This window comes from Kogia breviceps, chromosome 7, assembly GCF_026419965.1.
Source record: "Kogia breviceps isolate mKogBre1 chromosome 7, mKogBre1 haplotype 1, whole genome shotgun sequence".
Taxonomy (NCBI): domain Eukaryota; kingdom Metazoa; phylum Chordata; class Mammalia; order Artiodactyla; family Physeteridae; genus Kogia; species Kogia breviceps.
In genome coordinates, this window is record NC_081316.1 from 67,584,597 (window position 1) to 67,606,481 (window position 21,885).

The 21,885-nt window shown below is 38.0% G+C and overlaps 1 protein-coding gene across 7 annotated transcripts in view; it reads right to left on the bottom strand.

Annotated features, from left to right (window-relative positions):
* The window catches only part of GRIA4 (glutamate ionotropic receptor AMPA type subunit 4), a 526,465-nt gene that overhangs the window by 73,324 nt on the left and 431,256 nt on the right, over positions 1-21,885 (bottom strand). For all 7 annotated transcript variants that reach the window (XM_067038559.1, XM_067038560.1, XM_059068908.2 and 4 more), the window contains exons 8-9: positions 19,751-19,918; positions 3,754-3,858 (exon numbers count right to left, since the gene is read on the bottom strand). In XM_067038559.1, the coding sequence (XP_066894660.1) occupies positions 3,754-3,858; positions 19,751-19,918 (273 nt within the window). The remainder of the gene's footprint in view (positions 1-3,753; positions 3,859-19,750; positions 19,919-21,885) is intronic.

Sequence of the window (21,885 nt, forward strand, 5' to 3'; positions counted from 1 at the left end):
CCCCCAACCCAAAGATAAATGATTTAGAAGTACTGGCAAATTAAAATAATAGGCAAAATTTTACCCAAATGTATCTGTTTGCCTTATGTCTACTTGAAATTCTGGTAAAAAAGAAAACCATCGTTTGTAATATGGAGCCATGGTTTGTGCATAGATCTTATGTGGGCTATGGACTTTTTGGGAAGTAGGACAGTATAGGGTGAACTGATATAAGGGTCACTTCTTAAAGAAAGGAATATTAAAGTTTGTACCTAGAACTTCATATGAGATAGAGTTTTTCTCTCTAATTTTTCACAACATTTTACAATTTACTAGGAACACTTCCTATGCCCGTTCTCATTTAATTAGACAGGGAAAGAGGCACTTTTTTCCTAGAGACAGAAATTCGGTGAAAAATAGTTTTGTAATGTTAAAGCAAAAATATAGAAGCATTTAAATTGCTAAACTGGCAGGAAATGTCAGAGACATATTTGTCTTCTTTGGATTCCTAAAGGTGAATTGTGCACAAATATAACCATAATATAATATATGAGTAAATACCTCCATATTTATGGTGGACTTTGCCTGCAATGTAGGGATTGTGTAGAGATTGAGGGGCTATGAGAACCTCTGTTCTACTCAAAGTTGGTTCCGAGGAGAGCTGATTTGACCAGACCTTTCCTGAAAGATATGGTTTAATTCTCATACCAACCCTCAAGGGAAAAGTTATGGGCCCTGGGACTGATAATATTTTGTAGTAGTTAAGAGAGTAGCTTTGAAGCTAGATGAGCCTTAGTCTCCACCCCAGCTCCATCTCTTTCTAGTTTAACATCCCTGAGCAGGTTACTTAGTTTTTCTGAGCCTTACTTTTCTCTTCTATAAAATGAGAAAAATACATCTTACTTTCAGGTTGCTGTAAGGATTAAATATTTAAATGCACATCAATTTCCCTTTACTCTGTCTGGTGTATAACCTGCTCTCAATAAATACAATTTTTATGATTAAGAATTCCTGAAACCATGCAAGCCTGGTTTTAGAGCATTCTTGAGAGATCACTGGAATGGCAAGAAGATTCCACCATACTTAGGAGCTGAGACTTCAGAAAGAGCTTTGTGGCTTCTGCTTAATGAGACTCTCACTCAGTTTCCCTCTTATGGAAGTCAGACAAACTGATGGGTTAACTCTCTGATCTATTTTCAAAGATAGCTCTCTTACTGGCAAGTGTTCAATTTAAAGGAATGGTTGCTCGCTTTTCAGACGTATTGCCAAGTCTCATCAGCAGAGTGTTTCTCATGGTAGTTCATTTTTAAGTTTAATATTCCTGACAGAGTGCCCAAGAAAAACAAAGATGGATGAGTCTACACCATTTCACACTTCATATTTCTTTTAAGAGTCTTAGACAAATGTCAGCTGAGTGTGAAGATGTACTGTTCATCACTTTTCCAACTTATTCTTTAACTTTCTCCTCTAAAAACCTTAATTTTTGTTACCATCATGTTTCAATAGGCCATGAAAAGATTCAGTGCTGTAAATAGCCCACTTGATGTTACCACTAGTTACCACCAGCTTCCTTTTTCCATTATTCTTTCTTTTATAAAGAGATAATTTTACTTTTTGTACTTACTGTTTTATGAAATATGGAATTGTCTTTTGCATTTTAGAAAGGTTCTACTTAAATGGCTAATTTTGCAGAGTCTGGTTTGTGGCAGGCTGGTCACCAGTTAGCCAATATTTTTAAGGGCTTATGGAATATTCTGTCTGCTCCACAGCTAGCAGAGGGACTTTGCTTAAAATGGGCTTCTTTCTTTCTTGTTGCTGGCTGTGTGCTGAAATTGGGTAAAATTGGTGTTTACATGGAACCTCCTAGATTGGTGGGTAAAATTGGTGTTTACATGGAACTTCCTAAATTTCTTCTTGGGAGCATGTCAGTCCCTTTCTTCAGGTAGTACCCTTAAAAGAGCCCATCATACAGCTTGGCTTTCAAGCTGTCATTCCATCTCCTGCCCTTACCTGATCTGGATCAGATAGGCTCCTGCCTACCCTGTATTAGCTGGCAGCCTGCACTAAAGGAGATGCCACTAAAAGGCAGAAAAGCTAGAGATGGTTTGCATGGCAGCTCTAAATCTCTCCTCACACATATGCAGAAGCACATGTTATGACAGACTGGAGCAAAGCACAGCTTGGAAAGCCTTTGCCATCTTCCATGTATGACTTTAATTTTCCTGCCTCCAGCCTGTCCTCGGTTTCTTGCCTCTACCATTTCTACCTATTTAAACTAACTTCATGACTAACTTTAAATCTCCCCCATGCAGCCTTCTTTGATTTGTTTTCCTCCAGCTGGAAGTGTTCTCTTCCTCTTTAGACTTTCCACACGCTTTCTCTTTAACTGTTGTATGGAACTTACTATATTTTATGCTACTAGAAAATAAACTCCATTAGCACAGAGACTACTCAGGCAAGGTACTGGGTAGAAGGGTTCTGGAGTCAGACATATCTGAATTAAAAATCTTTGTTTTCTCACTTGTAGGCCTTAGACAAGTAACCGTAGCCTATTGCACTGTAACTTTCTCACTAGAAAAATGGAGATAATAGTACTCCGTTACAGGCTTATTGTGAGGATTAAATTACACCAAGTCCAGTCATTGGGACATAGCAGGCATTTCATAAATTGTAACTATCATTATTATACTAACAAAGGAAAGTATATTTGGGAAAGTTTTTTTAAACAGCCAAGTGTTGAAACAAATTGAGTTTTTAGATAAGGTAAGTTGAGCATGTCTTTCCTTGAGCATCCTAGCTAATGCTAGAGAAAAGAATGTTAAAAATTATATATGTTAAGTATAAAATGTTCATAGCCAATTGCTGTGGTAGAATTGTATTTTTCCATTGTATAAAGTACTTTTTGGACATTGGGAAAACTATGCTTAGTCATATCATAAGAAGACTAGCAGAGTTACCTTCTGAAATCCAAAAATCTTTCATCAGAATCTTCCTAAACAACCTCCCTGGCTCCTCAGTTGATGTTCTTAGGTGTTTTTCTCCCTCTTCAACCTAACAATAATCTTAACAATATTATCTTCCATCTCCTCTTTTCTTTGCTCATTTGAATGTTTACTTGCTTACTTCAGGAACATTTAGCCTGTTCTAAATATGCCCTTTAGAAGTAGTCTTCTTTGTTCTCTCTCTAATAGTTTCATAAATGACTACATGGAAGTGAGTAAGTCTCTTACCTATATTGTGTGCTTTCCTGAAGAGTACATTATGGGTTCTGTGGGATTTTTTTGCTAGGCCTTTAAAAAAATTGTTTTTATTTTTGAATAAAAGATATAAACAACATGTAAATTAGTTCATTTCAGCTTTGGTACACCACTAAATATCAGTCATAGGACAGAAGAATTTATTTCAGCATGAATTATCAAGAAAGTATTATTTGTAAGTGCAGTTGACCCTTAATCAACACAGGTTTGAACTGCTCAGGTCCACTTTTACACGATTCTTTGAATAGTAAATACTACAGTACTATATGATATGTGGTTGGTTGAATCCTCAGATGTGGAACTGCAGCTATGGAGAAACCACATATATGGAAGGCCCACTAAAATTTAGACCTGGATTTTTGACTGTGTGGAGGGTCAGAGCCCCTAGTTCCCATGTTGTTCAAGGGTCAACCATATTCACAATTTTTTAAAAATGCAGACTATCCCGCTACCTTTCACCTATAAGGCTTTAAAACTGTCAAATGAAAACTAAGAAAAATGTTGAAGTGTGGCTCACCTTTCTAGGTCCTGTGCTCTTTAGCTCAAACACATCCATTGTGTAATTGACTCTACGTCCATAGTGGTCAAACTGAACATTCCCTGTCAGTCCTTGAATTTGAACCTATGAATGAAAAAGAGAATCCACACATGTAATCACTAGTCATTTTAATTACAGAAATCTTGACTTCATCTGCTAGGCTTATGACTACACATGGGTATGGAACTATAAATTATAAGCAACTCACTAAAAAAACATGGGATATTTGAGCTACTGGGATAGAATCTGAAAGAGGAATATCAAAGTAATATATAAGCAATTTTGTTATGTGTTTGGAAGATGAACATGTTTTATTTATTTATTTTTTATTATGAAGTTCCCTTTGTAACTAACAGAATACTTCCTTGATATTGAAATATTGTTTATAGGAATGGAAATATGGTTTGTTTTATAGATACTTTTCTGTTTTATCTGCATAGCCACATAACAGATTAAATAGCTCTGATAACCACATCGGATCATATTTCTCCTCGCTAATATTAAAATTAAGATATAAGAAATTCAGAAAAATAAACATATTTTTAGAAATATTCAATTGTACTTTATTCCAAATTTCCTTTTAATTCATTTATACTTAACTTATGTTCTGAACCCATGGCATTTCAGAACATTTAAGATGTAATACTAAAAATATACACATATCACATTAATCACTTGAAAAACTGTGTTAGTATTAACTATAAAAGAATAAAATAAACAAATACCTAATCCAAGGTTACAGGCAATTTAAAGATCTACTGAGAAGAGACCTTCAAGATGGTGGAGGAGTAAGACGTGGAGATCAACTTTCTCCCCACAAATACATTAGAAATACATCTACATGTGGAATAACTCCTACAGAACACCTACTGAATGCTGGCAGAAGACCTCAGACTTCCCAAAGGCAAGAAACTCCCCCATGTAACTGGGTAGGAGAAAAGAAACAAGAAAAAAAAAACAGAGGCAAAAGGATAGGGACAGGACCTGCACCTCTGGGAGGGAGCTGTGAAGGAGGAAGACTTTCCACACTCTAGGAGGCCCCTTCACTGTTGGAGATGGGGGGTGGGGGTGGTGGGGTGGTGGGGTGGAAGCTTCAGAGCCACGGAGGAGAGTGCAGCAATAAGGGTGCAGAGGGCAAAGCAGAGAGATTCCCACAGAGAGGATCAGTACCGACCAGCACTCACCAGCCTGAGAAGCTTGTCTGCTCACCTACCAGGGTGGATGGGGTCTGTCTGGAAGTTGAGGATCTGGCTTCGGAAGCCAGATCCCAGGGAGAGGACTGGGGTTGGCTGCGTGAACACAGCCTGAAGGGGTCTAGTGCACCAAAGCTAGCTGGGAGGGAGTCTGGTAAAATGTCTGGAACTGCCTAAGAGGCAAAAGAACATTGTTTCGGGGTGCACAAGGAGAGGGGATTCAGAGCACCACCTAAACAAGCTCCAGAGATGGGCCGAGGCCACAGCTATAAGAGCAGACACCAGAGATGGGCATGAAATGCTAAGGCTGCTGCAGCAGCCACCAAGAAGCCTGTGTGCAAGCACAGGTCACTATCCACACATCCCCTCCCAGAGCCTGTTCAGCTCACCACTGCCGGGGTCCTGTGATCCAGGGACAATTTCCCCAGGAGAAGACATGACACAACTCAGGCTGTTGCAATGTCATGCTGGCCTCTGCAGCCGCAGGCTGGGCCCGCATTCCATACCCCTCTCTCCGCCCAGCCTGAGTGAGCCAGAGGCCCCAATCAGCTGCTTCTTTAACCCCATCCTGTCTGAGAAAAGAACAGACACCATCGGGTGACCTACATGCAGAGACAGGGCCAAATCCAAAGCTGAACCCCAGGAGCTGTGCAAACAAAGAAGAGAAAAGGAAATTTCACCCAACAGCCTCAGGAGCAGTGGATTATATCTCCATAATCAACTTGATGTACCCTGCATCTCTTGAATACCTGAATAAACAATGAATCATCCCAAAATTGAGGCGGTGGACTTTGGGAACAACAGAGACTTGGGGTTTGTTTTCTGAATCTAATTTGTTTCTGGTCTTAAGTTTATCTTAGTTTAGTATTTAGAGTTTATTATAATTGTTAAATTTGTTTATAGATTTGGTTGCTGTCTTCCTCTTTTTTTTTAATGGTTGCTCTCTTCCTCTTTTTTTTAAAAAAAATATATATATTTCCTTTTTCTCTTTTTGTGAGTGTGTATGTGTATCGTTGTGTGTGTGATTTTGTCTGTAGAGCTTTGCTTTTACCATTTGTCCTAGGGTTCTGTCTGTCCCTTTTTTTTTTTGGTACAGTTTTTAGCATTTGTTATAATTAATGGATTTGTGTTTTGGTTTGGTAGCTCTCTTCTTTCTTTCTTTCTTTCTTTTTTTATTATGACTTTTTAATTTTTAATAATTAAAAAATTTATTTTAATAACGTTATTTTATATTTTTCCTTCTTTCTTTCTTTTTTTCTCCCTTTTCTTCTGAGCCATATAGTTGACAGGATCTTTGTGCTCCAGATTGGTGTCAGGCCTGTGCTTCTGAGGTGGGAGAGCCAAATTCAGGACATTGGTCCACCAGAGACCTCCCAGATCCACATAATATCAAACAGCAAAAGCTCTCCCAGAGAGCTCCATCTCAATGCTAAGACACAGCTCCACTCAACGACCAGCAAGCTACAGTGCTGGACACCCTATGCCAAACAAGTAGCAAGACAGGAACACAACACCACCTATTAGCAGAGAGGCTGCCTAAAGTCATAATAAGGTCACAGACACCCTACAACAAACAACCGGAAGCAAACTTGCCCACCTGAAAGACAAGATCCAACCTCATTTACCAGAACACAGACAGCAGTCCACTCCACCAGGAAGCCTACACAACCCTCTGAACCAACCTTACCCACTGGGAGAGGACACCAAAAACTATGGGAACTATGAACCTGCCGCCTGCGAAAAGGAGAACCCATTAAGTAAGTTAAGCAAAATGAGAAGACAGAGGAATACACAGCAGAGGAAGGAGCAAGGTAAAAACTCACCAGACTAAACAAATGAAGATGAAATAGGCAGTCTACATGAAAAAGAATTCAGAGTAATGATAGAAAAGATGATTCAATATCTTGGAAATAGAATGGAGAAAATAAAAAAAAAGTGTTTAACAAGGACCTAGAAGACCTAAAGAGCAAACAAACAATGATGAACAAAACAATAAATGAAATTAAAAATTATCTGGAAGGAATCAGGAGCAGAATAACTGAGGCTGAAGAATGGATAATTGACTTGGAAGATAAAATAGTGGAAATAACTATTGCAGAGCAGAAAAAAGAATGAAAAGAATTGAGGACAATTGTCTCAGAGACCTCTGGGACAACTTTAAATGCACCAACATTCGAATTATAGGGGTCCAGAAGAATAGAAAAAGAAAGGGACTGAGAAAATATTTGAAGAGATTATAGTTGAAAACTTCCCTAATATGGGAAAGGAAATAGTCTGTCAAGTCCAGGAAGCAAAGAGAGTTCTATACAGGATAAATCCAAGGAGAAAAAAACCAAGACACATATTAATCAAACTATAAAAATTAAATAAAAGAAAAAAATATTACAAGCAGCAAGTGAAAAATGACAAATAACATACAAGGGAATCCCCATAAGGTTAACAGCTGATCTTTCAGCAGAAACTCTTCAAGCCAGAGGGAGTGGCAAGACACATTTAAAGTGATGAAAGGGAAAAAACTACAACCAAGATCATTCTATCCAGCAAGGATCTCATTCAGGTTTGTTGGAGAAATTAAAACCTTTACAAACCAGTAAAAGCTAAGAGAATTTAGCACCACCAAACCAGCTCTACAACAAATGCTAAAGGAACTTTTCTAGGCAGGAAACAAAAAAGAAGGAAAAGACCTACAATAACAAACCCAAAACAATTGAGAAAATGGTAATAGGAACATATATATTGATAACTACCTTAAATGTAAATGGATTAAAAGCTCCAACCAAAAGACATAGGCTGGCTGAATGGATACAAAAACAACACACATATATATGCTGTCTACAAGAGACCCACTTCAGACCTAGGGACCCATACAGACTGAAAGTGAGGGAATGGAAAAAGATATTCCATGCAAATGGAAATCAAGAAAGCTAGAGTGGCCATACTCATATCAGATAAAATATACTTTAAAATAAAGACTATTACAAGAGACAAGGAAGGACACTACAAAATGAGCAAGGGATTAATCCAAGAAGAAGATATAACAATTATAAATATATATGCACCCACCATAGGAGTACCTCAATACATAAGGCAAATGCTAACAGCTATAAAAGAGAAAATCAACAGTAACACAATAATAGTAAGGGACTTTAACACCTCACTTACACCAATGGACGTATCACCCACACAGAAAATTAATAAGGAAATACAAGCTTTAAATGACAAAATAGACCAGTTAGATTTAATTGATATTTATAGGTCTTTCCATCCGAAAACAGAAGATTACATTTTCTCCTCAAGTGCACATGGAACATTCTCAAGGATAGATCATAACTTAAGTCACAAATCAAGCCTTGGTAAATTTAAGAAAATTGAAATCATACCAAGCATCTTTCCCGATACAACACTATGAGACTAGATATCAATTACAGGAAAATATTTGTAAAAAATAAAAATACATGAAGGTTAAACAATACACTACTAAATAACCAAGTGATAACTGAAGAAAACAAAGAGGGAATCAAAAAATACCTAGAAAAAATGACAGTGAAAACACGACGACCCAAAACCCAAGAGGGAAGTTTACAGCAATAAAATCCTACCTCAAGAAACAAGAAATATTTCAAATAAACAACCTAACCTTACACCTAAAGCAATTAGAGAAAAAAGAACAAAACAAACCCAAAGTTAGCAGAAGGAAAGAAGTTATAATGAACAGATCAGAAATAAATGAAAAAGAAATGAAGGAAATGATAGCAAAGATCAATAAAACTAAAAGCTGCCTCTTTGAGAAAATTAAAAAAAAAAGATAAACCATTAACCAGACTCATCAAGAAAAAAAGGGGCATTGAGGCGAGAAGATGGTGGAAGAGTAAGACGCGGAGAACACCTTCCTCCTCACAGAAACATCAGAAATATATCTACACATGGAATTTCTCCTATAGAACACCCACCGAATGCTGGCAGAAGACCTCAGACCTCCCAAGAGGCAAGAAACTCCCCACGTACCTGGGTAGAGCAAAAGAAAAAAGAATAAACAGAGACAAAGAATAGGGATGGGACCTGCACCAGTGGGAGGGAGCTGTGAAGGAGGAAAGGTTCCCACACACTAGAAGCCCCTTCGTGGGCGGAAACTGTGGGTGGTGGAGGGGGAAGCTCCCGAGCTGCAGAGGGGGAAGCTTCAAACCCGTGGAGGAGAGTGCAGCAACAGGGTGTGGAGGGCAAAGCGGAGAGATTCCCGCACAGAGGATCCGTGCCGACCGACACTCACCAGCACGAGAGACTTGTCTGCTCACCCGCCGGGGTGGGCGTGGGCAGGGAGCTGAGCCTCGGGCTTCAGTCGGAACCCAGGGAAAGGTCTGGAGTTGGCAGAGTGAAAACAGCCTGAAGGGGTTAGTGCACCACGGCTAGCAGGGAGGGAGTCCGGTTGAAGTCTGGAGCTGCCGAAGTGGCAAGAGACCTTTTCTTCCCTCTTTGCTTCCTGATGCGCGAGGAGAGGGGTTTAAGCGCACCACTTAAAGGAGCTCCAGAAACGGGCGTGAGCCGCGGCTGTCAGCGCGGGCAGCAGAGACGGGTGTGGGACGCTAGGGTTGCTGTTGCCGCCACCAAGAGGCCTGTGTGGGAGCACAGGTCACTCTCCACACCGCCCCTCCCGGGAGCCTGTGCAGCCTGCCACTGCCGGGGTCCGGGGATCCAGGGACAGCTTCGCCAGGAGAATGCGAGGCGCGCCTCGGGCCGGTGCAGTGTCACGCTGGCCTTTGCCGCTGCAGGCTTGCCCCGCATCTGTGCCCATCCCTCCCCCCGGCCTGTGCCAGAGCCCCCGAATCAGATGCTCCTTTAACCCCGTCCTGTCTGAGTGAAGGGCAGACACCCTCGGAAGACCTACATGCAGAGGCGGGGTCAAGTCCAAAGCTGAACCCCAGGAGCTGTGCGAACAAAGAGGAGAGGAGGAGGTCTCTCCCAGCAACCTCAGAAGCAGCGGATTAAAACTCCACAATCAACTTGAAGTGCCCTGCATCTGTGGAAAACCTGAATAGACAGCGAAATAACCCAAGTTGAGGAGGTGGACTTTGGGAGCAAGATATACTATTATTTCCCCCCCTTTTTTTTCCTTTTGTGAGTGTGTATGTGTGTGCTGCTGTGTGAGATTTTGTCTGTATAGCTTTGCTTTCACCATTTGTCCTACGGTTAGACCGACCCATTTTTTTTTAATACAAATTTTTCTTCTTAATAATTATTTTTTATTTTAATAACTATATTTTATCCTACTTTATTTTGTCTTCTTCCTCTTTATTCCTTCCATTCTTCCCTCCTTCCTTCCTTTCTTCCTTCCTTCCTCCCTTTCTTCCTCTCTTCCTTCCTTCCTTCCTTTCTTGCTTTCTTCCTTCCTTCATTTATTCCTTCCTTTCTTCCCTCCCTCCTTCTTTCGTTCCTTCCTTCCTTCCTTTCTTTTCTATTTTTTCTCCCTTTTATTTTGAGCTGTGTGGATTAAAGGCTCTTGGCACTCCAGCCAGGCATCAGGGCTGTGTCTCTGAGGTGGGAGAACCAACCTCAGGATACTGGTCCACAAGAGACCTCCCAGCTCCACGCAATATCAAACGGCAAAAATCTCTCAGAGATCTCCATCCCAACACCAAGACCCAGCTTCACTCAACGACCAGCCACATACAGTGCTAGGCACCCTATGGCCAACAAATAGCAAGACAGGACTACAGCCCCATCCATTAGCAGAGAGGCTGCCTAAAATCATAATAAGGCTACCAACATCCCCAAACACACCACCAGACGTGGACCTGCCCACCAGAAAGACAAGATCCAGTCTCATCCACCAGAACACAGGCACTAGTCCCCCCAATCGGGAAACCTACTGAACCCACTGAACCAACCTTACCCACTGGGGACAGTCACCAAAAACAACACGAACTACAAACCTACAGCCTGCAAGAAGGAGACCCCAAACACACCAAGATAAGCAAAATGAGAAGAAAGAAAAACACACAGCAGATGATGGAGCAAGATAAAAACACACCAGACCTAACAAATGAAGAGGTAATAGGCAGTCTACCTGAAAAAGAATTCAGAATAATGATAGTAAAGATGATTCAAAATCTTGGAGATAGAATAGACAAATTGCAACAAACAGTTAACAAGGACCTAGAAGAAAAAAAGAAGAAGCAAGCAATGATGAGCAACACAATAAATGAAATGAAAAATACTCTAGATGGGATCAATGGCAGAATAACTGAGGCAGAAGAACGGATAAGTGACCTGGAAGATCAAATAGTGGAAATAACTACTACAGAGCAAAATAAAGAGAAAAGAATGAAAAGAACTGAGGACAGTCTCAGAGACGTCTGGGACAACATTAAATGCACCAACATCCGAATTATAGGGGTGCCAGAAGAAGAAGAGGAATAGAAAGGGACTGAGAAAATATTTGAAGAGATTATAGTTGAAAACTTCCCTAATATAGGAAAGGAAAGAGTCAATCAAGTCCAGGAAGCACAGAGAGTCCCATACAGGATAAACCCAAGGATAAACACGCCAAGACACATAATAATCAAACTGTCAAAAATTAAATACAAAGAAAACATATTTAAAGCAGCAAGGGAAAAACAACAAATAACACACAAAGGAATCCCCATAAGATTAACAGCTGATCTTTGAGCAGAAACTCTACAAGCCAGAAGGGAGTGGCAGGACATACTTAATGTGACGAAGGTAAAAATCTTACAACCAAGATTACTCTACCCAGCAAGGAGCTCATTCAGATTTGATGGAGAAATTAAAAACTTTACAGACAAGCAAAAGCTGAGAGAGTTTAGCAGCACCAAACCAGCTTTACAACAAATGCTAAAGGAATTTCTCTAGTCAAGAAACACAAGAGAAGGTGAAGACCTACAAGAACAAACCCGAAACAATTAAATAAATGATAATAGGAACATACATATCGATAATTACCTTCAATGTAAATGGATTAAATGCTCTCACCAAAAGACACAGACTGGCTGAATGGATACAAAAACAAGACCCATATATATGCTGTCTACAAGAGACCCACTTGAGACCTAGGGACACTTACAGACTGAAAGTGAGGGGATGGAAAAAGATATTCCATGCAAATGGAAATCAGAAGAAAGCTGGAGTAGCAATTCTCATATCAGACAAAATAGACTTTAAAATAAAAACTATTACAAGAGACAAAGAAGGACACTACATAATGATGAAGGGATTGATCCATAAAGAAGATATAACAATTGTAAATATTTATGCACCCAACATAGGAGCACTTCAATACATTAGGCAAATACTAACAGCCATAAAAGGGTAAATCAACAGTAACACAACCATAGTAGGGGACTTTAACACCCTACTGTCACCAATGGACAGATCATCCAAAATGAAAATAAATAAGGAAACACAAGCTTTAAATGACACATTGCACAAGATGGACTTAATTGATATTTAGAGGACCTTCCATCCATAAAAAACAGAATACACATTTTTCTCAAGTGCTCATGGAAGATTCTCCAGGATAGATCATATATTGGGTCACAAATCTAGCCTTGATAAATTTAAGAAAATTGAAATCATATCAAGTATCTTTTCCGACCACAATGCTATGAGACTAGGTATCAATTACAGGAAAAGATCTGTAAAAAATACAAACACATCAAGGCTAAACAATACACTACTTAATAACGAAGTGATCACTGAAGAAATCAAAGAGGAAATCACAAAATACTTAGAACAAATGAAAATGGAGACACTATGACCCGAAACCTATGGGATACAGCAAAAGCAGTTCTAAGAGGCAAGTTTATAGCAATACAATCATACCTTAAGAAACAGGAAACATTTCAAATAAACAACCTAAATCTTCACCTAAAGCAATTAGAGAAAGAAGAACAAAAACCCCCCAAATTTAGCAGAAGGAAAGAAATCATAAAGATCAGATCAGAAATAAATGAAAAAGAAATGAAGGAAACAATAGCAAAGATCAATAAAAGTAAAAGCTGGTTCTTTGAGAAGATAAATAAAATTGAGAAACCATTAACCAGACTCATCAAGAAAAAAAGGGAGAAGACTCAAATCAATAGAATTAGAAATGAAAAAGGAGAAGTAACAATGGATACTGCAGAAATACAAAAGATTATTAGAGATTACTACAAGCAACTGTATGCCAATAAAATGGATAACCTGGAAGAAATGGACAAATTCTTAGAAATGCACAAGCTGCCGAGATTGAACCAGGAAGAAATAGAAAATATGAAGAGACCAATCACAAGCACTGAAATTGAAACTGTGATTAAAAATCTTCCAACAAACAAAAGCCCAGGACCAGATGGCTTCACAGGCAAATTCTATCAAATATTTAGAGAAGAGTTAACACCTATCCTTCTCAAACTCTTCAAAAAGCTAGCAGAGGGAGGAACACTCCCAAACTCATTCTATGAGGCCACCATCACCCTGATACCAAAACCAGACAAAGACGTCACAAAGAAAGAAAATTACAGGCCAACATCACTGATGAACATAGATGCAAAAATCCACAACAAAATACTAGCAAACAGAATCCAACAGCGCATTAAAAGGATCATACACCATGATCAAGTGGGGTTTATTCCAGGAATGCAAGGATTCTTCAATATACAGAAATCAGTCAACATGATACACCATATCAACAAACTGAAGAAGAAAAACCATATGGTCATCTCAATAGATGCAGAGAAAGCTTTTGAAAAAATTCAACACCCATTTATGATAGAAACCCTGCAGAAAGTAAGCATAGAGGGAACTTTCCTCAACATAATAAAGGTCATATATGACAAACCCACAGCCAGCATCGTTCTCAATGGTGAAAAACTGATATCATTTCCACTAAGATCAGGAAAAAGACAAGGATGCCCACTCTGAGCACTATTATTCAACTTAGTTCTGGAAGTTCCAGCCACAGCAATCAGAGAAAAAAAAAGAAATAAAAGGAATCCAAATAGGAGAAGAAGAAGTAAAGCTGTCACTGTTTGCAGATGACATGATACTATACATAGAGAATCCTAAGGATGCTACCAGAAAACTACTAGAGCTAATCAATGAATTTGGTAAAGTAGCAGGATACAAAATTAATGCACAGAAATCTCTGGAATTCTTATACACTAATGATGAAAAATCTGAGAGTGAAATTAAGAAAACACTCCCATTTACCATTGCAACAAAAAGAATAAAACATCTAAGAATAAACCTACCTAAAGAGACAAAAGACTTGTATGCAGAAAACTATAAGACACTGATGAAAGAAATTAAAGACGATACAAATAGGTGGAGAAATATACGATGTTCTTGGATTGGAAGAATCAACATTGTGAAAATGACTCTACTACCCATAGCAATCTACAGATTCAATGCAATCTCTATCAAATTACCACTGGCATTTTTTACAGAACTAGAACAAAAAATTTCACAATTTGTATGGAAACACAAAAGACCCCGAATAGCCAAAGCAATCTTGAGAATGAAAAATGGAACTGGAGGAATCAGGCTCCTTGACTTCAGACTATACTACAAGGTTACAGTAATCAAGACAGTATGGTACTGGCACAAAAACAGAAATATAGATCAATGGAACAGGATAGAAAGCCCAGAGATAAACTCACACACATATGGTCACCTTATCTTTGATAAAGAGGGAAGGATATACAGCAGAGATAAGACAGCCTCTTCAATAAGTGGTGCTGGGAAAACTCAAAAGGTACATGTAAAAGCATGAAATTAGGACACTCCCTAACACCACACACAAAAATAAACTCAAATGGGTTAAAGACCTAAATGTAAGGCCAGACACTGTTAAACTCTTAGAGGAAAACATAGGCAGAACACTCTATGACATAAATCACAGCAAGGTCCTTTTTGACCCATCTCCTAGAGAAATGGAGATAAAAACAAAAATAAATAAATGGGACCTAATGAAACTTAAAAGCTTTTGCACAGCAAAGGATACCATTAAAAGAGGAAAAGACAACCCTCAGAATGGGAGAAAATATTTGTAAATGAAGCATCTGACAAAGGATTAATATCTAAAATTTATAAGCAACTCATGCAGCTCAATAACAACAACAAAAAACCAACCCAATCCAAAAATGGGCAGAAGAACTAAACAGACATTTCTCCAAAGAAGATATACAAATTGCCAACAAACACATGAAAGAATGCTCAACATCATTAATCATTAGAGAAATGCAAATCAAAACTACAATGAGATATCATCTCACACTGGTCAGATTGGCCATCATCAAAAACTCTAGAAACAATAAATGCTGGAGAGGGTGTGGAGAAAAAGGAAACCTCTTGCACTTTTGGTGGGAATGTAAATTGATACAGCCACTATGGAGAACAGTATGGAGGTTCCTTAAAAAAATAAAGATAGAACTCCCATATGACCCAGCAATCCCACTACTGGGCATATACCCTGAGAAAACCATAATTCAAAAAGAATCATGTACCAAAATGTTCATTGCAGGTCTATTTACGGTAGCCAGGATATGGAAGCAACCTAAGTGTCCATGAACAGATGAATGGATAAAGAAGATGTGGCACATATATACAATGGAATATTACTCATCCATAAAAAGAAATGAAACTGAGTTATTTGTAATGAGGTGGATAGACCTGAAGTCTGTCATACATAGTGAAGTAAGTCAGAAGGAGAAAAACAAATACCATATGCTAACACATATATATGGAATCTAAGAAAAAAATGTCATGAAGAGATTAGTGGTAGGATGGGAATAAAACACAGAGCTACTAGAGCATGGACTTGAGGATATGGGGAGCGGGAAATGTAAGCTGTGACGAAGTGAGAGAGTGGCATGGACATATATACACTACCAAATGTAAAATAGATATCTAGTGGGAAGCTGCCGCATAGCACAGGGAGATCACCTCTGTGCTTTGTGACCACCTAGAGGGGTGGATAGGGAGGGTGGGAAGGAGGGTGACACAAGAGGGAAGAGATATGGGAACATACGTATATGTATAACTGATTCACTTTGTTGTAAAGCAGAAACTAACACACCGATGTAAAAGAGTTATACCCCAATAACGATGTTAAAAAAAAAGAAAAAAAGGGAGAAGACTCAAATCCATAGAATTAGAAATGAAGGAGGAGAAGTAACAACTGACACTGCAGGAAAACAAAGGATTATGAGATATTACTACAAGCAACTATATGCCAATAAAATGGACAACCTGGAGGAAATGGACAAATCTTAGAAAAGCACAACCTTCCAAGATTGAACTGGGAAGAAAGAGAAAATATAAACAGACCTATCACAAGCACTGAAATAGAGACTGTGATTAAAAATCTTCCAACAAACAAAAGCCCAGGACCAGATGGCTTCACAGGCAAATTCTATCAAACGTTTAGAGAAGAGCCAACACCTGTCCTTCTCAAACTCTTGCAAAATATAACAGAGGGAGGAACACTCCCAAACTCATTCTACAAGGTCACCATCACCCTGATACCAAAACCGGACAAAGGTGTCATAAAGAAAGAAAACTATAGGCCAATATCACTGATGAACATAGATGCAAAAATCCTCAACAAAATACTAGCAAACAGAATCCAACAGCACAGGAAAAGGGTCATACACCATGATCAAGTGGGGTTTATCTCAGTAATGCAAGGATTCTTCGATATATGCAAATCAATCAACATGATATACCATATTAACAAATTGAAGTATAAAAACCATATTATCATCTCAATTGATGCAGAAAAACCTTTCAACAAAATTCAACACCCATTTATGATAAAAAACTCTCCAGAATGTAGGCATAGAGGGAACTTACCTCAACATTATATAGGCCATACGTGACAAACCCACAGCCAACATCATTCTCAGTGGTGAAAATGTGAAACGATTTCCTCTAAGATCAGGAACAAGACAAGGTTGTCCACTCTCACCACTATTATTCAAGATAGTTTTGGAAGTTTTAGTCACAGAAATCAGAGAAGATAAAGAAATAAAAGGAATCCAAATTGGAAAAGAAGAAGAAAAGCTGTCACTGTTTTCAGATGACATGATACTATACATAGAGAATCCTAAAGATGCTACCAGAAAACTACTAGTAAGAATAATTAATTAATAATAATTAATGCACAGAAATCTCTTGTATTCCTATACACTAATGATGAAAAATCTGAAAGAGAGATTAAGGAAATACTACCATTTACCACTGCAAAAAAAAGAATAAAATACCTAGGAATAAACCTACCTAGGGAGACAAAAGACCTGTATGCAGAAAACTATGTGACACTGATGAAAGAAATTTAAAATGATGCAAACAGATTGAAAGATAGACCTTGCTCTTGGACTGGAAGAATCAACATTGTGACAGTGACTATACTACCCAAAGCAATCTACAGATTTAATGCAATCCTTATCAAAGTACCAATGACATTTGTCACAGACCTAGAACATAAATTTCACAATTTGTATGGAAACACAAAAGACCCCGAATAGCCAAAGCAATCTTGAGAAAGAAGAACAGAGCTGGAAGAATCATGCTCCTGGTCTTCAGACTATACTACAAAACTACAGTAATCAAGACAGTATGGTATTGGCACAGAAACAGAAATATAGATCAATGGAACAGGATAGAAACCCCAGAGATTAACCCATGCACAGATTGTCACCTTATCTTTGATAAAGGAGGCAAGAATATATACTGGAGAAAGACAGCCTCTTCAATAAGTGGTGCTGGAAAATCTGGACAGCTACATGTAAAAGAATGAAATTAGAACAATTCTTAACATCATACACAAAAATAAACTCAAATGGACTAAAGACCTAAATGTAAGGCCAGATAGTATAAAACTCTTAGAGGAAAACATAGGCAGAACATTGTGTGACATAAATCACAGAAAGATCCGTTTTGACCCACCTCCTAGAGAAAGGGAAATAAAAATAAAAATAAACAAATGGGGCCTAATGAAACTTAAAAGCTTTTGCACAGCAAAGGAAACCACAAACAAGATGAAAAGACAACCCTCAGAATGGGAGAAAATATTTGCAAACAAAGCAACTGACAAAGGATTAATCTCCAAAATTTACAAGCAGCTCATGCAGCTCAATATGAAATAAACAAACAACTCAATCCAAAAATGGACACATGACCTAAATAGACATTTCTCCAAAGAAGATATACAGATTGCCAACAAACATATGAAAAGATGCTTAACATCACTAATCATTAGAGAAATGCAAATCAAATCTACAATGATGTATCACGTCACACTGATCAGAATGGTCATCATCAAAAAATCTACAAACAATAAATGGTGAAGGTGTGGTGAAAAGGGAACCCTCTTGCACTGTTGGTGAGACTGTAAATTGACACAGCCACTATGGACAACAGTATGGAATTTCCTCAAAAAACTAAAAATAGAACTACCATACTACCCAGCAATCCCACTACTGGGCATATACCCTGAGAAAACTATAATTCAAAAAGAGTGATGGACCACAATGTTTATTGCACCACTATTTACAATAACCAGGACATGGAAGCAACCTAAGTGTCCATTGACAGATGAATGGATAAAGAAGATGTGGCACTTATATACAATGGAATATTACTCAGCCATAAAAAGAAATGAAATTGAGTTATTTGTGGTGAGGTGGATGGACCTAGATTCTTTCATACAGAGCGAAGTAAGTCTGAAAGAGAATAACAAATACCGTATGCTAACCCATATATATATATATATATATATATATATATATATATATATATATATATATATATATATATATATATATATATATATATACAGAACCTAAAAAACAAATGGTTCTGAAGAACCTAGGGGTAAGATAGGAATAAAGATGCAGACATAGAGAATGGACTTGAGGACATGGGGAGTGGGAAGGGTAAGTTCGGACAAAGTGAGAGAGTGGCATGGACATATATACACTACCAAATGTAAAATAGATAGCTAGTGGGAAACAGCTGCATAGCACAGGGAGATCTGCTCGGAGCTTTGTGACCACCTAGAGTGGTGGGATAGGGAGGATGAGAGGGAGATGCAAGAGGGAAGAGATATGGGGATATATGTATATGTATAGCTGATTCACTTTGTTATAAAGCAGAAACTATCACACTATTGGAAAGCAATTATACCCCAATAAAGATGTTTAAAAAAGTAAATAAAGATCTACTGAGGTAGTCAGTAGATTAATAGTGTTAGCCAATGTTTCAGGTTCTTCCTCATTCTTGGCCCAAGGTAGGCTTGTACTTCTTGCACCCTTTTTGGTTAGCTAGGACTATGTGACTCTTTCTGACAAATGAGTTGTAAACAGGTGTGATGAGTGCCAAAGCATTCACTTGCCAATTAGAAACCTCCTCACAACTCTTTGCCCTTTGTAGCATTCAAGATGGTAGTTGCTATGTCAGCTTGGATCCCTGAGTGATTATAATAAACAAACTGCCCCTACTAATCTGGTGTTTGTGAGTGAGAAATACTCTTTTGATGTTTTAAGCCACTTGGGGTTGTTTATTATTGTGGCATAACCAACTTATCCTGGCTAAGCATCTACATATCATATAAACATCAGTATTCTATCCAGTATCCTATTTAGAAATGTCTCAGAAATGAAAATGGTTCAATATAATAAAATGGCAATTGTAATATATATTTATTCACAGATAGATTATTCTGTTTTCTTGAATACTCCATTGAAAAATGACTGTGAGGTAAATTGAACATAAGTAAAATTGTGAGTTACCTGTTTAAGCGTCCTCTCCATGTCAATCCCTTGGCCCCATGGAGCAGCAGGATTTGCCAGACAATCCCCAGCATTTCCTCTCCTGGAAATATCAATTTTCTGTCTCCTAAGACTTCGGAATGTTTCAGCCATCACAAGGACTCCATCATAAGTCAGAGCAGATGTATACTAACAAAATGAAAGTAATCATAATGGTAAATTTTAAATTCTTATCAATCACCATAATTGGGGACAAGTCTGGGGCCTCTGTGTGTTTATGACATAAGGTACCATGCTGTCAGAAGGGCAGTTAAATTATTGATAATTAATTGCCTCTAGCTTCAGAAATTTCTATTATTGCTTTATTACAAAGACTGTATGTCAATTATTAACACTGTGATTTTAAAAGGAGAAAACACACTCTGAAAAATAGAAATTCTAACACACAATTTTCCATCAGTTGGGAGAAGCAAGCCCTCTAGGTGTGGTCTTTTTGTTGTGTCCAAGTGAAACAGCTAAAGTATAAAAAAAAAAGGGGGGGGGGGCTAAATGCCGTATTTCCAAAATCTACCTTGTAATCTCTTGCTGTGTTTGAACCCCAGGAGGGCTGGAATGTCTCACTCTTTCCTCCTCCAAATGCCCATCAGGGGTCCCTTAGATTTAATATATGTTTATTGACTTGGAGTATATAACTCTGTCCAGTTTCTCTGAAGAATGAGTGGGAATGTTTACTGTTACTCAGATATAGAATGCCAGAAATAACATCTATTTATTTAACAAGTGTGTATACACATGGCTAAATAAGCACAAGTATTGTTATGTCCATGCTTGTTGAGTGTGCTCAGGAAGGTTAAGTCATTTCTCTAAGTTTCTATCATAACTTAGGATAAAGTGGAGAAATGAAGTATAGATCATCTGCTTTCTGATGATCGTTCCATGCTTCTCTTTGAGAAAAGAGAAAATCCTCAGGAAAAGATTATTAAGGTTAGGAGAGGAAATGAGGAAAAACTGAGAAGAAAATGTGATTTGTTTAAGCTGAAAATAAAAAGAACAGGGAACAGTTGTAAAGTTTGATTAGAAAATTCCTAAACATATGAAACATATGGAACAATTTTCTTGAAATGTGGCAGAGCATCAACTGCTAATCATAACAAAAAACTACATTATCTCTTTCAGGAATTCCATATGGGCAATTCTATATGATTAACACATTCTAAGCCTAAACGAGAGGTACTTTTGTGCTATGGAATGTGGAAAATGATCCTGATTTGCTGCTTATAAATTAATAAAAATCATTTGAAATTTAAATCATAGAAAGTAAAGTTAGGCAATATATCTGCTAAGCATATAGCAGTCAGCACTCCTGGGAAGAGAAGGACTAAAACATGGATAAGATAAAGAATATAAATTCTAACAAAGAACCTTTCAATGGCAGAGAATCTAATTAAAGCTTCATCAGAAAGATTTATGTGTGACTTATAAATTATAAGCCTTGTTATATATTCTTCAAGGACATGACAAAATAGGCTTAATGATAAGCATACACCGTCATATTTGGAATGGGATGGTCGAAGGAAATTAAGGTACTTAACCAGGGTATAAGCTCCAAATGGACATACCTCCTCCCCTGCCTGGAGCAACATAACTTTGAGTAGAGAAAGCGATCAAATCATCTTTCTGGATGGCAAGAAAATAAAAACAAGAAATAAAGTAGAACTTATCAAAGATATAAAAGGCAAGAGAAAAAATGCAATGCTAGCACTTTAGGGTCAAGAGAGAAGAAAAGAAAACTATTGTTGCTTTTCTAATAGGGAGAAAGAAGCTGAGAGATATGACTCCAAAAAAGAAAAAGCACTTGCTGTGTTTTAAAAAGTCCATTCATTTTTATGAAACAAGTGAACTAGAAAAAATAACAGATATCGTATAGAGTGGAGCAGAGAAAAGCAGACATTCAGCCAGAGTGGCAAAAGCTTTTGACAGGTCATAGAGCTGATAGAGGGAAAGAAGCAGTAGTTTAAACTGGTTTTACCATTTTAAAGGATTTCATTATTTTCCATGTGTCTTATTGTGCTAAAGTCCAAGAAATCATATTTATGGGCACACATTTCTAGATGGTATCTAGAAATTCTTATTAAACATACTCTTCATTTTGGAGG